General features: G+C 44.0%; 1 protein-coding gene across 3 annotated transcripts; it reads right to left on the bottom strand.

The window, feature by feature from the left end:
• Positions 1-985: 985 nt before the first annotated feature.
• On the bottom strand, positions 986-18350 carry LOC306943330 (polyhomeotic homolog 3). 3 transcript variants are annotated; one of them, XM_079529588.1, is made up of 15 exons: positions 18305-18350; positions 16282-16463; positions 13139-13297; positions 11736-11825; positions 11123-11281; positions 10657-10749; positions 10205-10439; positions 9147-9781; positions 8833-8947; positions 7071-7237; positions 6305-6446; positions 5932-6043; positions 3593-3731; positions 2753-3056; positions 986-2090 (listed from the first exon to the last, which is right to left on the bottom strand). In XM_079529588.1, the coding sequence occupies exons 2-15, from the start codon at positions 16441-16443 to the stop codon at positions 1939-1941; spliced, it is 2664 nt and encodes an 887-aa protein (XP_079385714.1). In that variant the 5' UTR covers positions 16444-16463; positions 18305-18350; the 3' UTR covers positions 986-1938. The 3 variants fall into 3 exon arrangements, with proteins under 3 accessions (XP_079385714.1, XP_079385713.1, XP_079385715.1); XM_079529587.1 differs by having other exon boundaries at positions 6305-6467; XM_079529589.1 differs by lacking the exon at positions 11736-11825 and having other exon boundaries at positions 6305-6467.
• Between the last annotated feature and the right edge of the window lie 710 nt (positions 18351-19060).

Consider the following 19060-nt stretch of genomic DNA (forward strand, 5'->3'; position numbering starts at 1 on the left):
GATGTAGGAGTACTAGAGATATTTCATGAAATAGGCCCTCTGGTGGCATTTCATAGAAATGCATTGTAAATTTGTGTTGTATTGAAAATGTTTCCACAGACCTTGATATGGATGTGTAAGTATGGTATTACATTCAGCAACTAAACTAACTCATCGTAGTCGAAAGGTTAAAGAAGCAGACTCACTGGAAATGTGCTGACTACCACTGACACACTTTGGTGCCCATGAGAGAGTTAGTGAAGCAGCACAGTGGTCAAAAGTACACATTTTCTACCAAGATCTTAAGAAGCTCTTGTTCATGCATTTGCGCAGATAGATGTGTGAGCGTATGTTTATTTGGCTGCAGTCCTTGCTTGAAAATAAATGCATTTATTTTCAAGCAAATCAAGCACCTACGCCTGATGGCTCAGCCTATGTTGCTGTCGGGAGGAAACCTAACTCAATTTGGCAGGTTTTAGATGTTTATTGCATAAATCGGTGCTATTGAACACCCTTCAGGTCTGTGTGTTGTTGAACATGCTCATCTGCATGTATGTCCCTGCCCTAAGTTTCCTGCCTCTCTAGTCTCTACTCTGACAAATATGAAATAAATTGGGCTATAAAAATGCCCAGAAAAAATAGAGCTGTGTTAAATTGTAACAAACTTCTTTACTGTGCTCCTCTGTAGATCTTTTACCCCAATCAAGTCTGTCTCAGTATTGACCAGAAAAAAGCAGGGAATCAATAGAATGTCATGTTATAAAAGCAAGTAGCCCAAGTACTCATATTTCAGATCTGTGGTCATAGATTATATGAATGACTGCTATGGCATTTAATATGGAGTCATTTTATACATGGATGTCTGTACATCCCACAAGGAATTTCAAATGAAAAATGGCATCTTAACTCAATAAGGTTCTCCTCTAATAGCCAAGCTCACCATACCGTAAAATTGGAATTGAGGAACTGAAGCCTGTTCCCTAAAATAGATTAACAAAACACACATTTTTCATTATTTTATTTGTAGCCTATATGGCTCAAGACTCATGGCAGTAATAAATAATTTCACAATCTTATAACAATCTCATAATGAATTTCAATAATTCATGGTAATCACTTATTGTTTGCTGCCAATAAGTGTTTGTATGAAACCCTGCTTTCTAAAGTAAACGATAGACAGCCTTCCGTTTAATAAACTAACTTTTGTACACAGCATTCTTCAAAACTTTGCATGGCAATGCTCTGCTTTCCCTTCATTTGCAAGCTTTGTTTTAGATAATTTGAAGAAAATAATCCTTAATGCTGTTTCCAATAAATGGCCAGCTTTGGCCAAAGTGCTTCAATCACTACAATGCAATATTGATGATTAAGAAACGAAACAAAAAAATAAAAACTGTTCAAAGTCGCAGAAATTAAAACACAAAACACACATTTATGACCTTTCATTGTAATAAACCTCTGGAAAAGATGAGGTCAGAGGAACAAGATCCTTGGCAGTAGTCTCTCAAAGAAACGCAACTTCGGTCCTTGCTATAATGATTTCATTCTCAGTGTAGCCAAGTCCATGCTAGCTGTGTTTGAATCAACCCCCCAAAAATGTTCATGTGTAACCTTCCTTGAGGAGAAGCTCCATCTGAAAAACGAGGTCACATTAACATTATTCAGACAACTTGAGCATTGGCATGTTGATTTCTAAGTGAAAGATGGGATCGAGACGGTTCTGATTTGTGTCTGGATTGGCACAATTTGAACATTGAATGTGGAATGCTTGATTACTTTTGCCTTTCAGCTTACTTGACCAGCGAACAGAGTTTAGCATCTCTCCAAAGGACACTCTTTTGACACACTTCCCAGACAGTTCAGAGACCGTCCAAAAAACCTGTGACATTTTGGTTACAGAGGGGCCGTTCCTGCTTCTAGACCTCTGTATGACACCCATGGACGATGGCCATTAATCCTCTAATCCCTCAGAGTATTAATGTAGGCACAGAGCTTGAGAGCAGGGCCCAGTTTGAGGTTCATGGTGCTGACCAAGTGGTCTTCTGTGAGTAGCAGCAAAGCCTGCCCATCTATTTCCTGCAAGCGGAACACCTGGGCCATGTCCTGACCCCCTGGGAAGAGGGGGAGAAAGAAGGCCCAGTTAATTCTCCTAACATCAGGGCACACACCTTGTTGGTTTTGTCTGCTGTACACACAGACAAAACAGCTTTGTATAATCATGCTTTAATTGTTTCAGCTGGTGATACATATCACGTGTTTAGAGACTTAGGGCCCTATTATGCGTGTCTTAAGTACCAGGTCTTATTACTTAACTTAAGACCTGGAGGCGTGATCAATGCCATTTGGCTATCCTGAGTGGCCAAACAGCATTGACCACGCCTCCAGGTCTTAAGTTAAGTCATAAGACCTGGTACTTAAGACACGCAAAATAGGGCCCTTTGGGCAGTAAGTACCAGGTCTTATTACTTAACTTAAGACCTGGAGGCGTGATCAATGCCATTTGGCCACTCAGAATAGCCAAATGGCATTGACCACGCCTCCAGGTCTTAAGTTAAGTCTTAATGTTGTTTTAGATATATATATATATATATATAAATCATACAACAAATTATTATGTTGTTATGGGAGCTACTTGTATCTATGTGAACCCAAGCAAAAGACTAGGGGCGATCTGATTACTTTCCCTCCCTATATGCAGTAGGCCTACCATGCCGGTAATTAAAGCTCATTACACTTTGTCACTTGCCTCAAAATGTTGCTATCATGCTAGTACCTGGCAGGGAATTGATGTAGGAGAACACTTGTTCCACACTCCACTGGGACGGACTGCTGACGTCTCCATCCTCTGTGTCAGAAGCACTGAGTGTCTCTATCATCTCCTGATCCTGATGCTGCTGCGTCGTCTCGCTCCTCTCCTCCAAACTCTCCTTCTGTCGCTCCCTCTCTGCCTGCCTCCGAAGCCTGGTGATCATGGGAGCGGGGGGCTCATGTTCATCTTCCACCTCGTCCTCTCCTTCCTCCTGCTCATCCCTCAGTGAGCTTCTATGTGGATCCTCAGGGCCATATGAACCATGGGCCTGTCAAACACATACAGTATTTTGTATTCTTATCGAGCAAAGGGGTCTGGGTTTATTTGGTAGTCAATTTGGGATAGGCGGTCAGTGACAGAATTACATTTGTGGTACAGACAAGGCAGAGGTGCACAAACCTTTCCAGCAATGACCAAGAAATACTGATCCTTGCTTGTCGCGACTGACCAAATGTAAAATGTATTCACAAAAAATAAATACAAAGTGGGCACCTAAACTCCAATGTAGCCTGACGAGTCCTGATCTCGGCTGCCTTTGCTGTGTGTCACCAAGTCCCCATCTCTCTCTCTCTCTCCCCCCATTTCCTCTCTACCTACTGTACTATCAAACTATAAATAAAGATCTAGCCTCTGTACCCGGGCTTTTATTTTTTGTTCGCTACGGCTCAAAAGATGAAAGCCTGGGGGAACGCGAGACATTTCCTGGTCTAGAAGTGGGAGTGACGCACGCAGCGCGTACAAGCATTTTGATCACCTACTGTCCCACACATCACTTCTGTAGGCCTACTTTGTTGTGTATCAGACCTGTCTCAGGAAGTGTTCTCTGGAAGCTCCGTTGACTCTTCCTGGGGGTCGGCCTCTTCGGCCCATGGGCCTGTGGCCCCAGCGAGCTGCCCTGTCCGCCCTCAACATGCTGATACGCCTGGTACAGCTCACGTTAAACCTACACAGAGACAGGAAGAAGAGGGGAGAAAATCTATTAAAAATGTAAAATTATTTTGTAATTAATGCACGGATGCGTGCACAACAGAATATCGTATTTTTGTTGTTCATTAACATTGTTCTCTCTAAGCCAAAATCATTGTATGTCCTACCAATGTAACAGCATCCTGTATGACGACAATCATTCTTAAATCCCAAAAGCCGCTTGGAATTCCCTTTCTGATATTCCTTTGTATTACTTAATAATGAGAACATTAGGTGGGCATTGGCCACTGGGATATTTGCTGAGAGTCATACAGACTCAAATCTCTGTAAACTTTGATTTCTGCACAGAGGAGACCTGGCAGTGATTATACACTTAAGACTTTGTCTTAAGACACAAATGGAGCGCGATGGGATCCAGATGTCAGATGACGTGTCCCAACCAAGCAATGGAGCCATTACAGTTTATTGTCTGCAATGGCGAAGAGAAATACACAGATTGTGTGCTCTTTCACTGCTGCAAATTAAGTTTATAATTGTCTCCACCAGGCCGAAGGCATGGGGAGAGAGTATGTTTTGCACTCCGTCCGTCCGTCCGTGTGTGTGTGTGTGTGTGTGTCCGTCCGTCCTTCCGTCTGTGAACAGCTAATCTCCGGCACCGTTAACCCGGTCGATGCCAGATTTTGCACACACACTCCCTGGATGCCAACGATGAACCTCTGCCCCAAAATTTCCAGAACGGCCTGTTATAGCGCCACCAGGAGGCCGCTTTGTGCAAAACAAGTTTTTGGACAGTACACCTACAGATTTTGTCCAAAAATCACGCAAATTGATACACAGTCTCTCTAGAGCCATTCAACGAAACGGGTCTTTCAGATTTCTCAGACTCCATCCTGATTGGCTAAGATTGGCTTCCAAAGTTCGCAGGAGTGCTCAGTTTCAAACAAAATGCTGCAAATCATGAACACATCGTGTGATTTCCGTGAAATTGTGCACGCACATTCCCACTAGGCCGAGGAGGAAATGCCACATGAACATTTTCAACTCAGCCTCATGGTGGCGCTATAACTGGCCGAAAAGTGTTTTTACCTCTAACTGCACGGATCTGTGGATAACTTTGTATGCCAACTCCCTAGAGGCCAAGGAAAAACCTTTGCCTGGAATTTTTCACATCTGCTCTTTATAGCGCCACCAGGAGGCCGACATATGTAAAACACATTTTCTAATATTACTCCTTCAGATTTCATCCAAATTTCACGCAAATCGGCACACATGCTCTTCATAGTCATGTGATCAAGACGGGTTTGTTTGATTTCTCATAATCCACCCTCATTGGCTACGATTGGCTTCTAAACTTTTCAGGAGTAGCCCGCTTTCTACCCGCTTTGTACAAATCGCCACAACTACTCAACGCAGCGTCCGATTGTGGTGAAACTGTGCATGCATATTCCCACTAGGCTTTGGAAGAAATGCCACTTGACAGTTTTCAAATCAGCCTCATGGTGGCGCTACAACAGGCCAAGCCGCGTCACACACACACACACACACACACACACACACACACACACACACACAACGTTTATATTGCTCCTAAACATTTTGCCAAACATCACACACACACTCCTATCCTCCTGGTGGAGACCTGTGCCCAGAAGGGCACTTTTTCTAGTTATGTAGATGGATTTAACCACTAAAGCCCTTAGTTATACTAGCTGAATCAATAGTGAGAATAGCTGATCTACAAGCTCACAACTCTTTGCTATTTTAGCTATTTTGAAGGTTTTGGGAATTTATGTTAAATTACATGCCCAGAATAGTGATGCCTGGTTGAAAGTGTTTAAGTAGGTTCAGCACTACCCATCAGAAACCGAATATTGGTACATTTTGACTATGGCAATTTGTCTGGTTTATTTGGCAGTGAAACAATTAGCATTTGATGATTGTGTTCTATTAAAAAATACACTGATGGGGGGTGGTAGGCCGTAGGTGGGGGGTGGTAGTTCCCCACCGTAATGGTGGGGAACTATTATAAAGAGTCGGCAAGAAAAAATAAAATAAATAACCGCACCGTAGAAGTGTATGCATTTCCAAGTGTTTGTTCACAGTAAGATCCTCTGTTCTGACAGTGTAAAATTAAAACACTGGTGATTTCACTGTGTTTTACTTACTCGTCACAGATGTTGCGTGAATAACATGTGGTTACCTTCATGTCTGCTTACCTTCTCACACAAGTCATGGAGCAGAAGCGTTTGGAACGCAAGAACGTGTGAACGTAGCCTCTCTTCCCACAGAATTCACACTGCAGCACGTCTGTCACAGTCTGCCTCGGCTCTGTCATATAAGGGGATAAACTGTTACACATGCACATAGACGAGGCGCACGTACACGATCGCACGCACGCACGCACGCACGCACGCACGCACGCACGCACGCACGCACGCACGCACACACACACACACACACACACACACACACACACACACACACACACACACACACACACACACACACACACACACACACACACACACACACACACACACACACACACACACACACACACACACACACACACACACACACACTACTCACCATCTACTACAGAAAGGGTATCATTTTCCATCTCTGAGTCTGATGAATCTGACTGCTCAGCATCTAACGGGCTGTCGTCAGGCCCTGCATCTCCATTGGTCCGTCTCTCCTGAGAATCAGGAAGCATGGCCTGTTGGTCCGCCTGAAGAGAGAAGGGCCCCACCTAATTCACACAGGTATTCTTATAGATTTATTTTTATTTTCATTTTATATATTTTCTTGCCAGAAGTTGGAAGTAAAGTGTAGACACAGGGTGCTTACACTTTTCCCAAAGTTTTTCAACAAAAAGGTTACCAAAGTGATTTTTTATGTTTATCTTGAGGGTATAGGTCAGGTCACTACGTTGGATTGCTCATAAACATGGTACTTAAATGGGAAAGGTTTATGCTAAATTGCTGATTGACAATCTGCACGTTGATGGGGGTGAGCTGGTCTCATGCTCAGCCAATAAAAACAGGATGTATCCCTCATTGAGCTCTCATGCTTCCAAGATCCCCTATCTGCCCCCCCCCCCCCCCCCCCCCCTACTTCATAAGCCAGTGGAGCTTAACCCCATATCCGTCTGTGGCAGAGACCCCTTCGTGGCCCCCACTGCCACTAGCCCCCCACCCACCCCCCCATCCAGCGGACATACCAGGAACGGCTCCAGCCCCTCTCGGATGATGAAGCCCTCTATGAGGTGCGTGAGGATGTGGGGTCTAAGTACGCTGTCAGGACTCGCTGGGAGGCTGGTTGTGGCTGAGGGGGACTGGCTGAGGCCTCTTACCACGGTAGGCAGGAGGGGCGGAGGAGGAAGAGGAGGAAGAGGAGGAGGGGGGGTAGTGCCGCTGTTGTTGTTGTTGCTGCTGCTGCTGCTGCTGACGTGGGGGGGATCCTCCACTTCTGGGGATGGGATGACAGGGCGAGACAGGGCACAGGACACCGCCATCACAGCTGCAGAGTTAGGAGACAGAGGGAGGGCTAGCCAGTGATGTGTACAGTTGGAGGCCATCGATATTGTCCTAAGGACAGTTAACCCATTTTGGGCGGGAACCCCTTTTGGTGTTTTAAACATTATGTTATAATTTAGCTATTGAAAAATAGCAGATCTACAAGCTCATAGCGCGCCACCGAGTGGCGCGCTACGAGCTTGTAGGTCTGCTATTTTTGAAAAATCGTGAAAATATTTATTTCAGAAAACTGGAGGATTTAGAAGAATTTTTAAAATTTTTGAGGTCAGGCCTAAATGGGTCAAATAATAAGGGACAATATCGGTGGCACCCAACTGTAGGGGCAGCAGGATACAGGCAGAGTTATGTGCATACAGTATGTGTGTGGATATTTGTATTAACGAAGGACAATGATGTTTAACTTTAGAGTAAACATTAAATTCGCCAATTGTCTTTTACTATTTTAGGGGAAAAGAAATGTGAAAATTGCCGATCTGCATTGACACGTTGTGAGCTTTGCTATTTGAACTATATATTGAATTGTTTTTCAAAGTAGTAAATAAAAAGACCTAAAAGGTTTAGGCATAAGGTATAAAGATAGGGCCTTGAGGACAATCTTCTAGCTTTCATTGCTAAAATTGAGTGGAAACAAGTAAGCCGTGTTCACAGCATAATACCAGTATATTGCCGGCTAAAATATTGACATAAATTGATAGCATGGGCTGGGGGAGAGTCGTGTGACTGTTCACACAACAGTGGGTACAGTACTCACGCAAGAGGTGACTATAAGCACACAAGAATAGGCATTTGGGGATGATCAAATATGTATTTGGGACAAATAGAATATCCACAATATCCATCCATCTGCATCATTCAATTAACTTTAATCGAATGTTCTCTCTCCCCCCTCACTCTCTATGCACCACAGTGTACTGACAGGATAACTCACATCATACTGTAGCTACTCCATCTACATGCAACATACTGTATGTTAAAAATGCAACATTTTGAACAGTTCTCACGGTTCCAGCCTCACTGTCACACGCACACTCTCTCTCTCGCTATATAAGCCATGCTCGCTCACCCAGTAAACAGACACGCTTGCTCTATCACTATATCCAAAGCTCTCTCTATCTCTTCTCGACCCAACCTCAACTGGCACACACAACGCTTTCTCGCTCTCCATCAGAATGCATACAAAAGATTTTTCTAACGAATCACTAATACACCATCATTGTTTTCTGAAGCATTTTGTTGGTACAGCAACAGTTTGTTCATAAAACTCTCTTATAAGCACCGTCTTGACCCACTGTCATCATGACGCCACCGGTTTAGAACGCTACACTTACATGCCACGATAAGAATGCAGGCATTTTGATTAGATATTAAAGGGTGACGTGGAATTTACAGCCCTCCATATTGGGACAGATTGGTTTCCATTCTAAATCAGTAGGCGTAGGTTTATTAGCAGCTGTTCTTGCTGCTGTTCTAGCAACTACCTTACTCCGAGCGGGTATCTCTGATTGTCTGGCAACGCGAGAATAAAGCATGTGTTTTAGAACTGTGCTAGTTAAATGGAATATTTCACATGTACTGTACCTGTGCCATTCTCTTTAGGAGACACCGTGGGTGGCGTGGGTGTCCTGTCTCTGTGTGGATTCTCCTCTTTTTTCTGATCTGGGCTCAATCCATTTGCTTTGCACATTTGTGTAATCTGAAATACAAAATAACACAAAACATAGTTCAGTCAGCACAAGGTATGTTCACATTGAGGTGCCTGCAGCCAGGCTTCAGTACAGGAAAAAGCAAATGTAGATTTTTCCTATACAATGCTAAAAACAAGACACCAGGAAAGTGTCTATTTCAAGTCAGATTTCATGGCATCCCTCCCTTCAACTACCACATTCACTCACCACCACTGGAGCTTCGGCGCGTTTGACTGGATGCACCTTTAGGTCTACGGCCACTGTCTGAGGAGGTGGGAGGTGCTGGTAGGGCATTTGGACCAGTGTCTCTGCCACAGGCAGCTCTTCTTCTGTCACCAGCATGTGGCCTGCCAGGGCCTGGATAGAACGCAGAGACAGCCTCTGGAGTGAGGACGGAGGGTTCTGGGGGAACCTGGGGAAAACTAGAGGAGGAAGGGGTGGTCGCTGGCTCTGCACCTGGAAGGTAGTGCTCCTTCGCTGGGGAGCAGCCACCAGGGGAGGCGGGTGCGGCTGGATGGTGGTAGTGGCTAAAGTTGAGGTCTGCGCTGACGACGCATGCACGCTGATGGTGACACAGGATGAAGAAGGGGCTGAGAGGTCGGCGTGCTGTGATTGCATGGCATTTGCCGCTGCACTGGTCAGCCGTTGGACTGACAGTGGAAGGGGAGTATGGTTAGTGTCTGGTGTTACTCTGAAGGCAATGGGATGCAGTTGTCTGTGGCTGGGAGAGACTCCTGTGGTTTGCTGGATGATTAACTGGTGGTGGTGTGCTCCACGATGGCCTAATGAACAGGGAGGCTGCTGCTTGACGAAAGTATGGGACTGGACCGGGGAGTAGGTTGCTGGAACGGTAAACCAAAGAATTGCGTAAGGTAAAGTATTTTTTATTTTTGTTAAGATCTTTTTTTCTGACAACTAGTCTGACAGGAAATGGGGAGAGAGATGGGGGGAAGACACGCGGCAAAGGCCGGCTCAGCAGTCTAGGTTGAGCTAACCGTCCAGGCCGAGGCAATGTATTTTTGTTGTACATGTACATCTATCTGTGTGGGCTGCCTTAGACCCATTGAGATGAATGAGGGAGAACGATGCATCACGTGTCATATCCTCTGTTAAATTCAGATCATTAGCATTCACATCAGGATTAACAGTATTGGATATAAATAGAATGTGTCTTTTAGTACATGCCTCATTGCCTGCCTCTACAATTACGTTTAATATGTGGAGGTAATTTCTATTTTTATTATAATTATTGAGTAGTCACTTACCTGGTGCTACAAGCTGAGGTCCTGAGGTGAGACGAGCTCCGTCTGCCGGTCTGAACTCTGTTCCGGTGTCTGGTGAGGCCTCAGGCTGCTGGCTGGCCTTAAGAGGGCAGATGGACATCTTGGGTAGAGTAGCAAGCTGTGCCAGGGCTTGGGACTGGCTTGGGGGCTTTAGAAGGACACCATGGGCTGTGGCAAGAGACCCAGGGAGATGGGCCCGCACAGACAGACTCTGCACCTGAGAACATACAGGAGAGAATGTCCCTGTGACCAAAAGGTGACAGGTTTGCTCACCGCCCACCCAACAGCCCAACAACTTAACAAGTATGTGATGATGTGTCACTGAGCAAAACACTGGGTAAATGTGAGGCATTTTTGGATGAAGCTGATATTAACAAGGAGTGTTATTCTACATGATATGACTATCCTCATCCCGTGACTGTAGATCCTTATACCTGAGAGGAAGGCGTCAGAGAGGAGCAGGAAGTGACAACAGAAGGGAGGTCTGTCTGAACTGCAGTCACTGGGGCAGCAGGAGTCAAAATCAGCTGAATGAAAGGAGCACAGGGAGTAGGGCAGTTAGTTAGGAAAGTTGGGAAAGTAGCATGTTAGCTGACAAAATAGGAAAGTAGGAAAGATATGCAGATTCAGCAGTCTTTTAAAGGTGAGATATTTTTAACTCACCTGTACAATTCAATTGTTTTTTCTTGAAGTTATATGTCAAATTGCCTCTCCATTATGCAAATGGGGTGGGGGAAATTGTAAACCAGCCTAGTGCAAATGTAGGGTCTAATGTCAATGCAAGGTAAGTATTTGAACCCTATAGAACACTAAACCTGAGTGATTTTAGCCAGGGTTTAGTGTTCCTACCTTGCATATGTAGCGTCTAACGACATGGTGAGTATTTTAAGACCACAGTACCATCTGTGTGCGGAGGTACATCTGAGCTTGACTACAGTTGGCTGGTCCGTTTCCTAGGAGCATGGCCTGCTGGGATATGGCGCCCCCAGCAGCGGTGGAGCTGGAGGTCTGGGTCCGGCCAATCAGCTGGGCTGTCACCGGAGAGGCTGGAAGGGTGATCTGGAACAGAGAGAACACAGAGAGAGGAGCTGCCTGGTCAGATTTAAGTACAGCATGTTCCTAGACTTGTGGCTCTTTGTGGATTGTAACCATTTAAGACATACATTGTTGTACGACAAATAGGCCTAGTGAAAATAGCAGATGTACAAGTGACCCGTTGTGAGCCTGTATTTCTGCAATTTTCGCTATAGGAACTGTTTTCATGATTTATTTTTATTTATTGAGACATTACTGCTTGCACAAACATGAAACTACCTGCTGAACGCTGGAACAAACATGCAATGTATTGCATTATTATTATGTTCCTACATGTACGCATGGTTGCAGTTTGCAATTAAAGAAGGATTCTATTCTGCTAATAAGGCTTCTTGAATTGAGGGAGATAGTCAGTACTAGTCACTCACACATGAAAGACACACATGCTGAATAAACGCTGAATACACTGGCAACTTACTGAATTTTGAGATACACTGGCAGACTGAGACAAACTTCCACTGGATGAACTAGGCAAGGAGGGGGACTGTCTCCGGCCAATGATTGAAGCCTGAGAAGTATTGAGAAGATTATGATAACACAGTGATGGGTTTTATCATGTCATTCCATCTCATACTAACTAATCTTAACAGAAGCTGTCTGTCTGTCTCTCTTTCTCACTCTCACTCTTTGAATAGTGGTTTATTCATAATTATGAATTGGAGAGCAGCCCATTTGTTCATATTTTGCGTGCACACACACGCGCACGCACACACACACACACACACACACACACACACACACACACACACACACACACACACACACACACACACACACACACACACACACACACACACACACACACACACACACACACACACACACACACACACACACACACACACACACAATGATAGATGCATCTTCCCCAATGGAACGTCCTTGTATTCTTTTCTATTGTTCTTATTGAACTTTTAATCTATGTTATTTAATGACCTCTTCTTTCATCTCCCAGTAACTTGTTTTCTTTGATACAGTATGTATCGTTGCTATTTTATATAACAATGTGCTGCTAATAAATAAAATAAAAATAAACAACCAATCGACATAGACAGTCCTTTGTGCTGCTAGCTGGACAATATCTGACATGCTTACTGTGCGTTGTATTTGCCTTTGTGCTGCACTATGCAAGCATTCTTGAGGGTGAATAGTGTTAATTGGATATTGTATATTTGTCAATTATTGATCGTGTTGCGTTGAATGTGAGGTTTTTTACCCTATTGCAGGGGTCCTCAACTAGAAATGCTGAAGGTCCACTAATAATTTTTGAAAAAGACTAAGGTCCGGTCCCATGCCACGCAGCGCGGGCCACGCAGCGGCCAGCGGAGAGCGGGGCTCTATATTTTTTAGTACAGTTACACCAAGACAAGCTTATACAAATTGGATCCCCTCCCAACCAACCAATACTGGGGTGCAGAGTATGGAAATAAAATGTTTCACAAATATTTCCCTCCAAAAATTCACAGCAAATGAGAGGTATTGTGTTGAGGCACAAAGAACACTTTTATTTTGTCAAGTAAAAAAAAGAAAAGAGAGGTGGTCCGCGGTCCGGTCGTGGACCGCGGTCCGCCTATTGAGGACCCCTGCCCTATTGTACTGATTGCTCTGTAATTTGTATCTTAACGGCTGAGCTGCCTTTGGTGACAGGTCTGGTCTGGTCTTGTCTTATATCATCTCATCTTATCTTATCTTACACGCACGCACGCACGCACGCACGCACGCACGCACGCACGCACGCACGCACGCACGCACGCACGCACGCACACACACACACACACATGAACTCACGTCGTGCAAACAGACATTGTGATAAACCCGCACCTGTTGTATGGTGGCCTGCAGGCTTTGCAGATGAGGTGTTCGCTGGTGCTGTTGCAGAGCTGCTGTCTGTAGCATGAGGTGCTGCTGCTGAGCAGCATACATCTGATGGAGGTACTGGGCTGCCATGGTTTGGGGTCTCTGAATGGCCTGCTGGATAACCTACAAACAATGATTCACAAACCATTTTAGCCGTCTAGACCAAAAAGAGAAATTTGTTGTCTCCCCGGGACCCAAACTTACAAAAATAGATAATGAAAACAAAAAAGTGCTCCTCAGAGCACAGGTCTCCGCCAGGTCAGGTAGGATATTGTGGGCCAGCAATGTTGAGGCAATCTGAAAAATCTGACAGATCCGTCTTGATCACACTACTATAGACATAATCTATGCCGCTTGGCGTGATGTTTGGACACAATCTGTCGGAGCAATATCAAAAGATTAGTTTTGCAAAAATCGGCCTCCTGGTGGCTCTATAATAGGGCAATGTGAAAAGGGTGGCATTCCTTGATGTCGTGGGAATGTCGGTCTCCTGGTGGCGCATACAAAGTTTTACACAGATCGCTTGGTGTAGTTATAGGTCAGAGTGCAACTCGGCCTGTTATAGCACTACCATGAGGCTGATTTGGCACGCACGCACGCACGCACGCACGCACGCACGCACGCACGCACGCACGCACGCACGCACGCACGCACGCACGCACGCACGCACGCACGCACGCACGCACGCACGCACGCACGCACGCACGCACGCACGCACGCACGCACGCACGCACGCACGCACGCACGCACGCACGCACGCACGCACGCACGCACGCACGCACGCACGCACGCACGCACACACACACACACACACACACACACACACACACACACACACACACACACACACACACACACACACACACACACACACACACACACACGCATTAGGCCAGTGGTTCTCAAACCTTTTCACACCATGAAGGACCCCCAAATTAATATTAATTTGTGCCAGGGACTCCCGAGTCCCATACAAGATTTATTTTATTAAATGTTTTGATTTTGTCCCCCCACTTTTTCCACATTCTTACAAGATGTTTTGATAAAATAGCCGATGTATATAGAGTTAAAGTGGTTAAACAGATTTTTATGCTATATTCACATCTTTTGCTGGGGACCCCCTGGAACATCCTCAAGGATCTCTGGGGGTCCCCGGACCCCAATTTGAGAACCAGTGACAACACATAATTCATTTTTTTATTAATGTTTTTTTTGTGGATTTCGCCTTTATTTTATATTTTTTTATGGAGGGACAGACAGTAGGCTGACAGGGAATGGGGAGAGAGATGGGGGGAAGACATGCAGTAAAGGCCGTCGGGATCGGGAGTCGAACCCGCGGCACACTGCCAGACTGGATCACCATCCAAGGTGCCTGGACCATTGAGCCATGGCCCAGGCCAACAACACATAATTCTAAAAGGCCTATTAGACATACATTATTAAGCCATTGGACACAGCAAATGCATGTTGCACTTAACCTAATTTGATTCCTCAGACAACTACACATCAATAAAACACCACAGTCTCAACACCACTAGTGCCAACACCATTTGTCAGACTGCAAAATCCGGGGTGTCCATTTATTTCTTTATTTTAGCTTTTTCTCCCCAATATGCCAATTAATTCCTCCCCACAAACATTTCTGTGTTGTCACTGCTGTTGTTGTAACCTATACCGGTTCACCTGCCAGAGAGGAGCCCCCAATGGGGGAGGACGTTGTAGAGCCTCTGTCCCGCTCTCGAGTCTGGCCCAGCCCTCCTTGCTGACAGGTGTCGCCCCAGCTCATATATGTGTGAGTGTTCATTTACCGTAACTCAGAATATAAAAAAATGAACACTCAGGATTTTATTGTGTAGCAAGAAGGGGGTCGTCTGTTCCCTGGACTGCTTGTCTGCCAGTTGGAACACACACAGAAATACAAAGGTGCCAACTGGAACCGAAAGTAGTTCTTCAGGGTAATGCCTGCATGTAGATGAACCTTCATTTTATTATTCCTGGAAAGAACCCTTATAACCACTGAAACCCTATACTTCATGGTGTCTCCCAGGTGTCTATGCCTGCATGGCTGCCTGCTATAATTTTTCCTCTAAATGGTAAATGGTGCATTTATAAATATATAGTGCCTTTACCCAAGGCACTGCCCCCTCTAAACTGACATTCGTCAAAATCTACAAGGCAAAGGTTTCAGCAATAATTCACCTATTAAGATTTAAAAGAGCCTTAAAGAATCATCAAAATGATTCTTTGAGGTGATATATTTGTAATTCCTCAAAGAACTTTGGCAAGGCACTTGCCGGCCTTGCGGTCCGGGCACCTAGGCTGGTAATCAAGCCTGACAGCGTGTCGCAGGTTCGACTCCTGATCCCGACAACCTTTTCTGTGTGTCAACCCCCATCTCTCGCCCCATAATGGCAGGAAAAAGCCCAAAAGAATATCTTTAAAAAAAGAGGGGAAAAAAATAAATCACACCAGTGAGAAGTGAGGGGCGCCATTGTCATCACACATCATCATCATCATCATCACATTCCGGCCAATCAATTTTCTCTCCTCACTTTTTATCCTCAAACATTGTTCAGCCAATCAAATCATCGCTATGGGGTGCTCAGTCAATCAAATCATCACTATGGGGTACACATAAAGCTGGGCATAGGAGGGGCTAGCGCCTCTCAAATAATTATATATATATATATATATATATATATATATATATATAGTTTTTTTGTTTTGTTTTTGTGGCTTTCGCCTTTATTTTATATTTTTTATGGAGGGACAGACAGTAGGCTGACAGGAAATGGGGAGAGAGATGGAGGGGTGACATGCAGTAAAGGCCGTCAGGATCGGGAGTCGAACCCGCGGCACACTGCCAGACTGGATTACCAGCCACGGTGCCTGGACCGCTGAGCCACGGCCCAGGCCATATATATTGTTATATATAGCTCTTAAAAAACTTTATTGTTTTGTGTGCAGAGTTCACAACATATATGAAATCCCCGCCTCTCTGCCTGGCGGAAGTAGCCGGAAGGGTTATTTTCTTACCTATCGGAGGGGAGCTCTTATACCTGTACTGCAGCCTGCCTATCGGAGGGGACGATGCTCAGAGCTCTTACCTGTACTGCCTGCCTATCGGAGGGGGCGATGGTCAGAGCTGTAGAGTGTGCAGGGGTGCTGGACCTGACTGTTGCCATGGTGATGGCAGCAGCTGATGAGGCAGTGGTGATGGTGATGGTCCTCGTGGTCTCTGACTCCTCACCGGGGCTTCTTCTGTCCATCTCCAGCTCTCACAAAATCACTAATGGGAAAACTGGAAGTCAAAACGTCGTAAGGTCAACCGTCAGGACAATCTACTGGTTGAAAGACACCTTGGATCCATGAAGATATTCCTTAAGGTTATATGTCAACAATTCATCGGCATGTTATATATAGCTAAAGCAACATCTTTTCATTCAGATAGATACACAGATACTGACTGACTGACTGACTGACTGACTGACTGACTGACTGACTGACTAGACAGACAGACAGACAGACAGACAGACAGACAGACAGACAGACAGACAGACAGACAGACAGACAGACAGACAGACAGACAGACAGACAGACAGACAGACAGACAGACAGACAGACAGACTGACTGACTGACTGACTCAAACATTTGTTGGATAAGTCGAGAAATTCAAGGCTGGTCTGTCTGTTAAACATGTAAAAAAACAATATTCATGAACATAAATGATGTTACAATAATAGTCATTAAAATTATGATTGAGCAACAGGCGTTTCCACATATATGCGCCTCTATAACATCTGTCTCTCATCATGAGAAAGGTCCGTGCAGGGTGTAAATCTTTTTTATATTTGACCTATCCTGAAGAAAAGAAAAGAAAAATAATCCAGCTATAGGCAACCAAACGTTGGCCTACATCTAAAAATCGGAATCAATTACAAATTATAGCCTATACTTTAAATTATTCAAGCGCATTTCAGCGAACTTTACCGTGGCCCAAATGCAGCCTAACAGTATCCATGGCGTGTAATATTATTTTAAAAGCTCCCAATAGAAAGCAATAATTATCTATAATGAGCTATATGAAGTGAACTATGAAACATTTTCAATATTTTAAGGCCAACACCATCCAGCAGCTATAGGCATTCAAATCAAATCCCAGCTGGTGAGCTGGCTAATGTTATGGATACAAAAACATGATATGTATACCTTAATTATTGGATTGGCCACCTGAAAATGCAAATGTTATAACGAACAAATAATAGGCCCATTCGTTTCTGAAGTAGCCTAACTTTTGACATGAGACGACCGCTAAAGTCAACATATTTTCTTTTAATTTTGTTTTTGTTTGATAGGAAAGCCATCACCATACACAATGTAAATTAGTAGGCTATTTCAAACAAACCAATTAGGCTCTTTTTGGGGGGCTATATTTTGGTCTAAGCTGTGCGAAATGTGCAATGTATAAAGCACTTACATGTTAAATTAACAGGCCTATGCAATTTTACTAAAATTAGAGACGAAATTGTTAATTGTTTCCAAATCTCTATGGCATAGAATGACAACGAAAAAACAATGAAACTGATTCGATTTCGGGAGAAATTACCTGGCTTCAATCGCACTGCTCACGTGTCTGTCTGTATAGGGTCTTCCAATAATAACAGAGCTCGCCCATGCTAAAGACTGCTCAGTTAAATTGATGTTTCAATGCTTTGTGCTATAAAACTGTATAGCCCGTAGCCATGGCATGCACGAATAAAATATTGCCTTACAATATAAAAAAGAGCTTGCATGTAGGGTTTTTAAAATAGAAAAATCAATGGAGAAGGCAATTTCTTTATAGACGAAATATTTGTCGTTTACGAGCCTTGCAGCTCGGAATATTGATTATGTTTTTTTTCCTGCATTAGGCGGCTATTTCCATTTGTTAAAACATGAAAGACTATATCCCTCGTTTCCAGAACGCCCATAAAATTAGTCACATAGCTTAATTTCATTGTTCGTAATTTATAGGCATAAAACGGCGAATGCATTCAATGTCCAAACGGTGGGTATCAATTTCTTTCAGTCTGGCTCGCTGCAGACATCGCGACATGCATGCACAATCATTCACCTCTTGTCGGCGTTACCTGCCTGGAATTGATAGACATGACCCATCAACAGATCGTACCCCGGCACACTGTCACAGTTGGTAGTAGGCTAATGCGTCAGTAGACTATAGCTACTGTCTAAAATGGAGATTAAAAAAAACAGACGGTACACAGAGTATGGAATAAAAAACATCTTCACAGCACCGCTTGGAGTGTGGGAGGACCTTCCACAGGCGTATAGGGATTTGATTCAATCCATTCATTTGTCCATCATACGCATTAAAGTTGCTCATCAGCTCTTTTTGGATCATTCGCAATGGAGATAATTGATTTATTGACCCCTCGGCCCCCCCCCCCCCATTGATTTTGTGTGATATGGTTACAATTTACATAATTACAGGTTAATAACAATAGGCTAAATATAACTAGGAATAATAGGCACACAGAATAAGTAATAATAATAGCCAAATACTACTACTACTACTACTACTACTACTACTACTACTACTACTACTACTACTACTACTACTACTACTAATACTAATACTAATACTACTACTACTACTAATACTACTACTACTACTAATACTACTACTACTACTACTAATACTAATACTACTACTACTACTAATACTACTACTACTACTACTACTAATACTACTACTACTACTACTACTACTACTACTACTACTACTACTACTACTACTACTAATACTAATACTAATACTAATACTATAACCAACACATATGTAGGCTTCTGTCATTTCAGAAAAATATATAATAGGCCTATAGCCT

Source organism: Electrona antarctica (assembly GCF_951216825.1).
Source record: "Electrona antarctica genome assembly, chromosome: 19".
In the NCBI taxonomy this organism is placed as follows: domain Eukaryota; kingdom Metazoa; phylum Chordata; class Actinopteri; order Myctophiformes; family Myctophidae; genus Electrona; species Electrona antarctica.

Bases quoted from the DNA above. Each gene is read 5' to 3' on its own strand.
- LOC306943330 (XM_079529587.1), bottom strand. From the start codon at position 16,443: ATGGACAGAAGAAGCCCCGGTGAGGAGTCAGAGACCACGAGGACCATC. The intron at 10,440-10,656 runs GTATAAGGATCT...GTATGTTCTCAG, and splicing joins CTCTGACGCCTTCCTCTCAG to GTGCAGAGTCTGTCTGTGCG. The intron at 2,091-2,752 runs GTACTAGCATGA...CCCTCTTCCCAG, and splicing joins CTACATCAATTCCCTGCCAG to GGGGTCAGGACATGGCCCAG.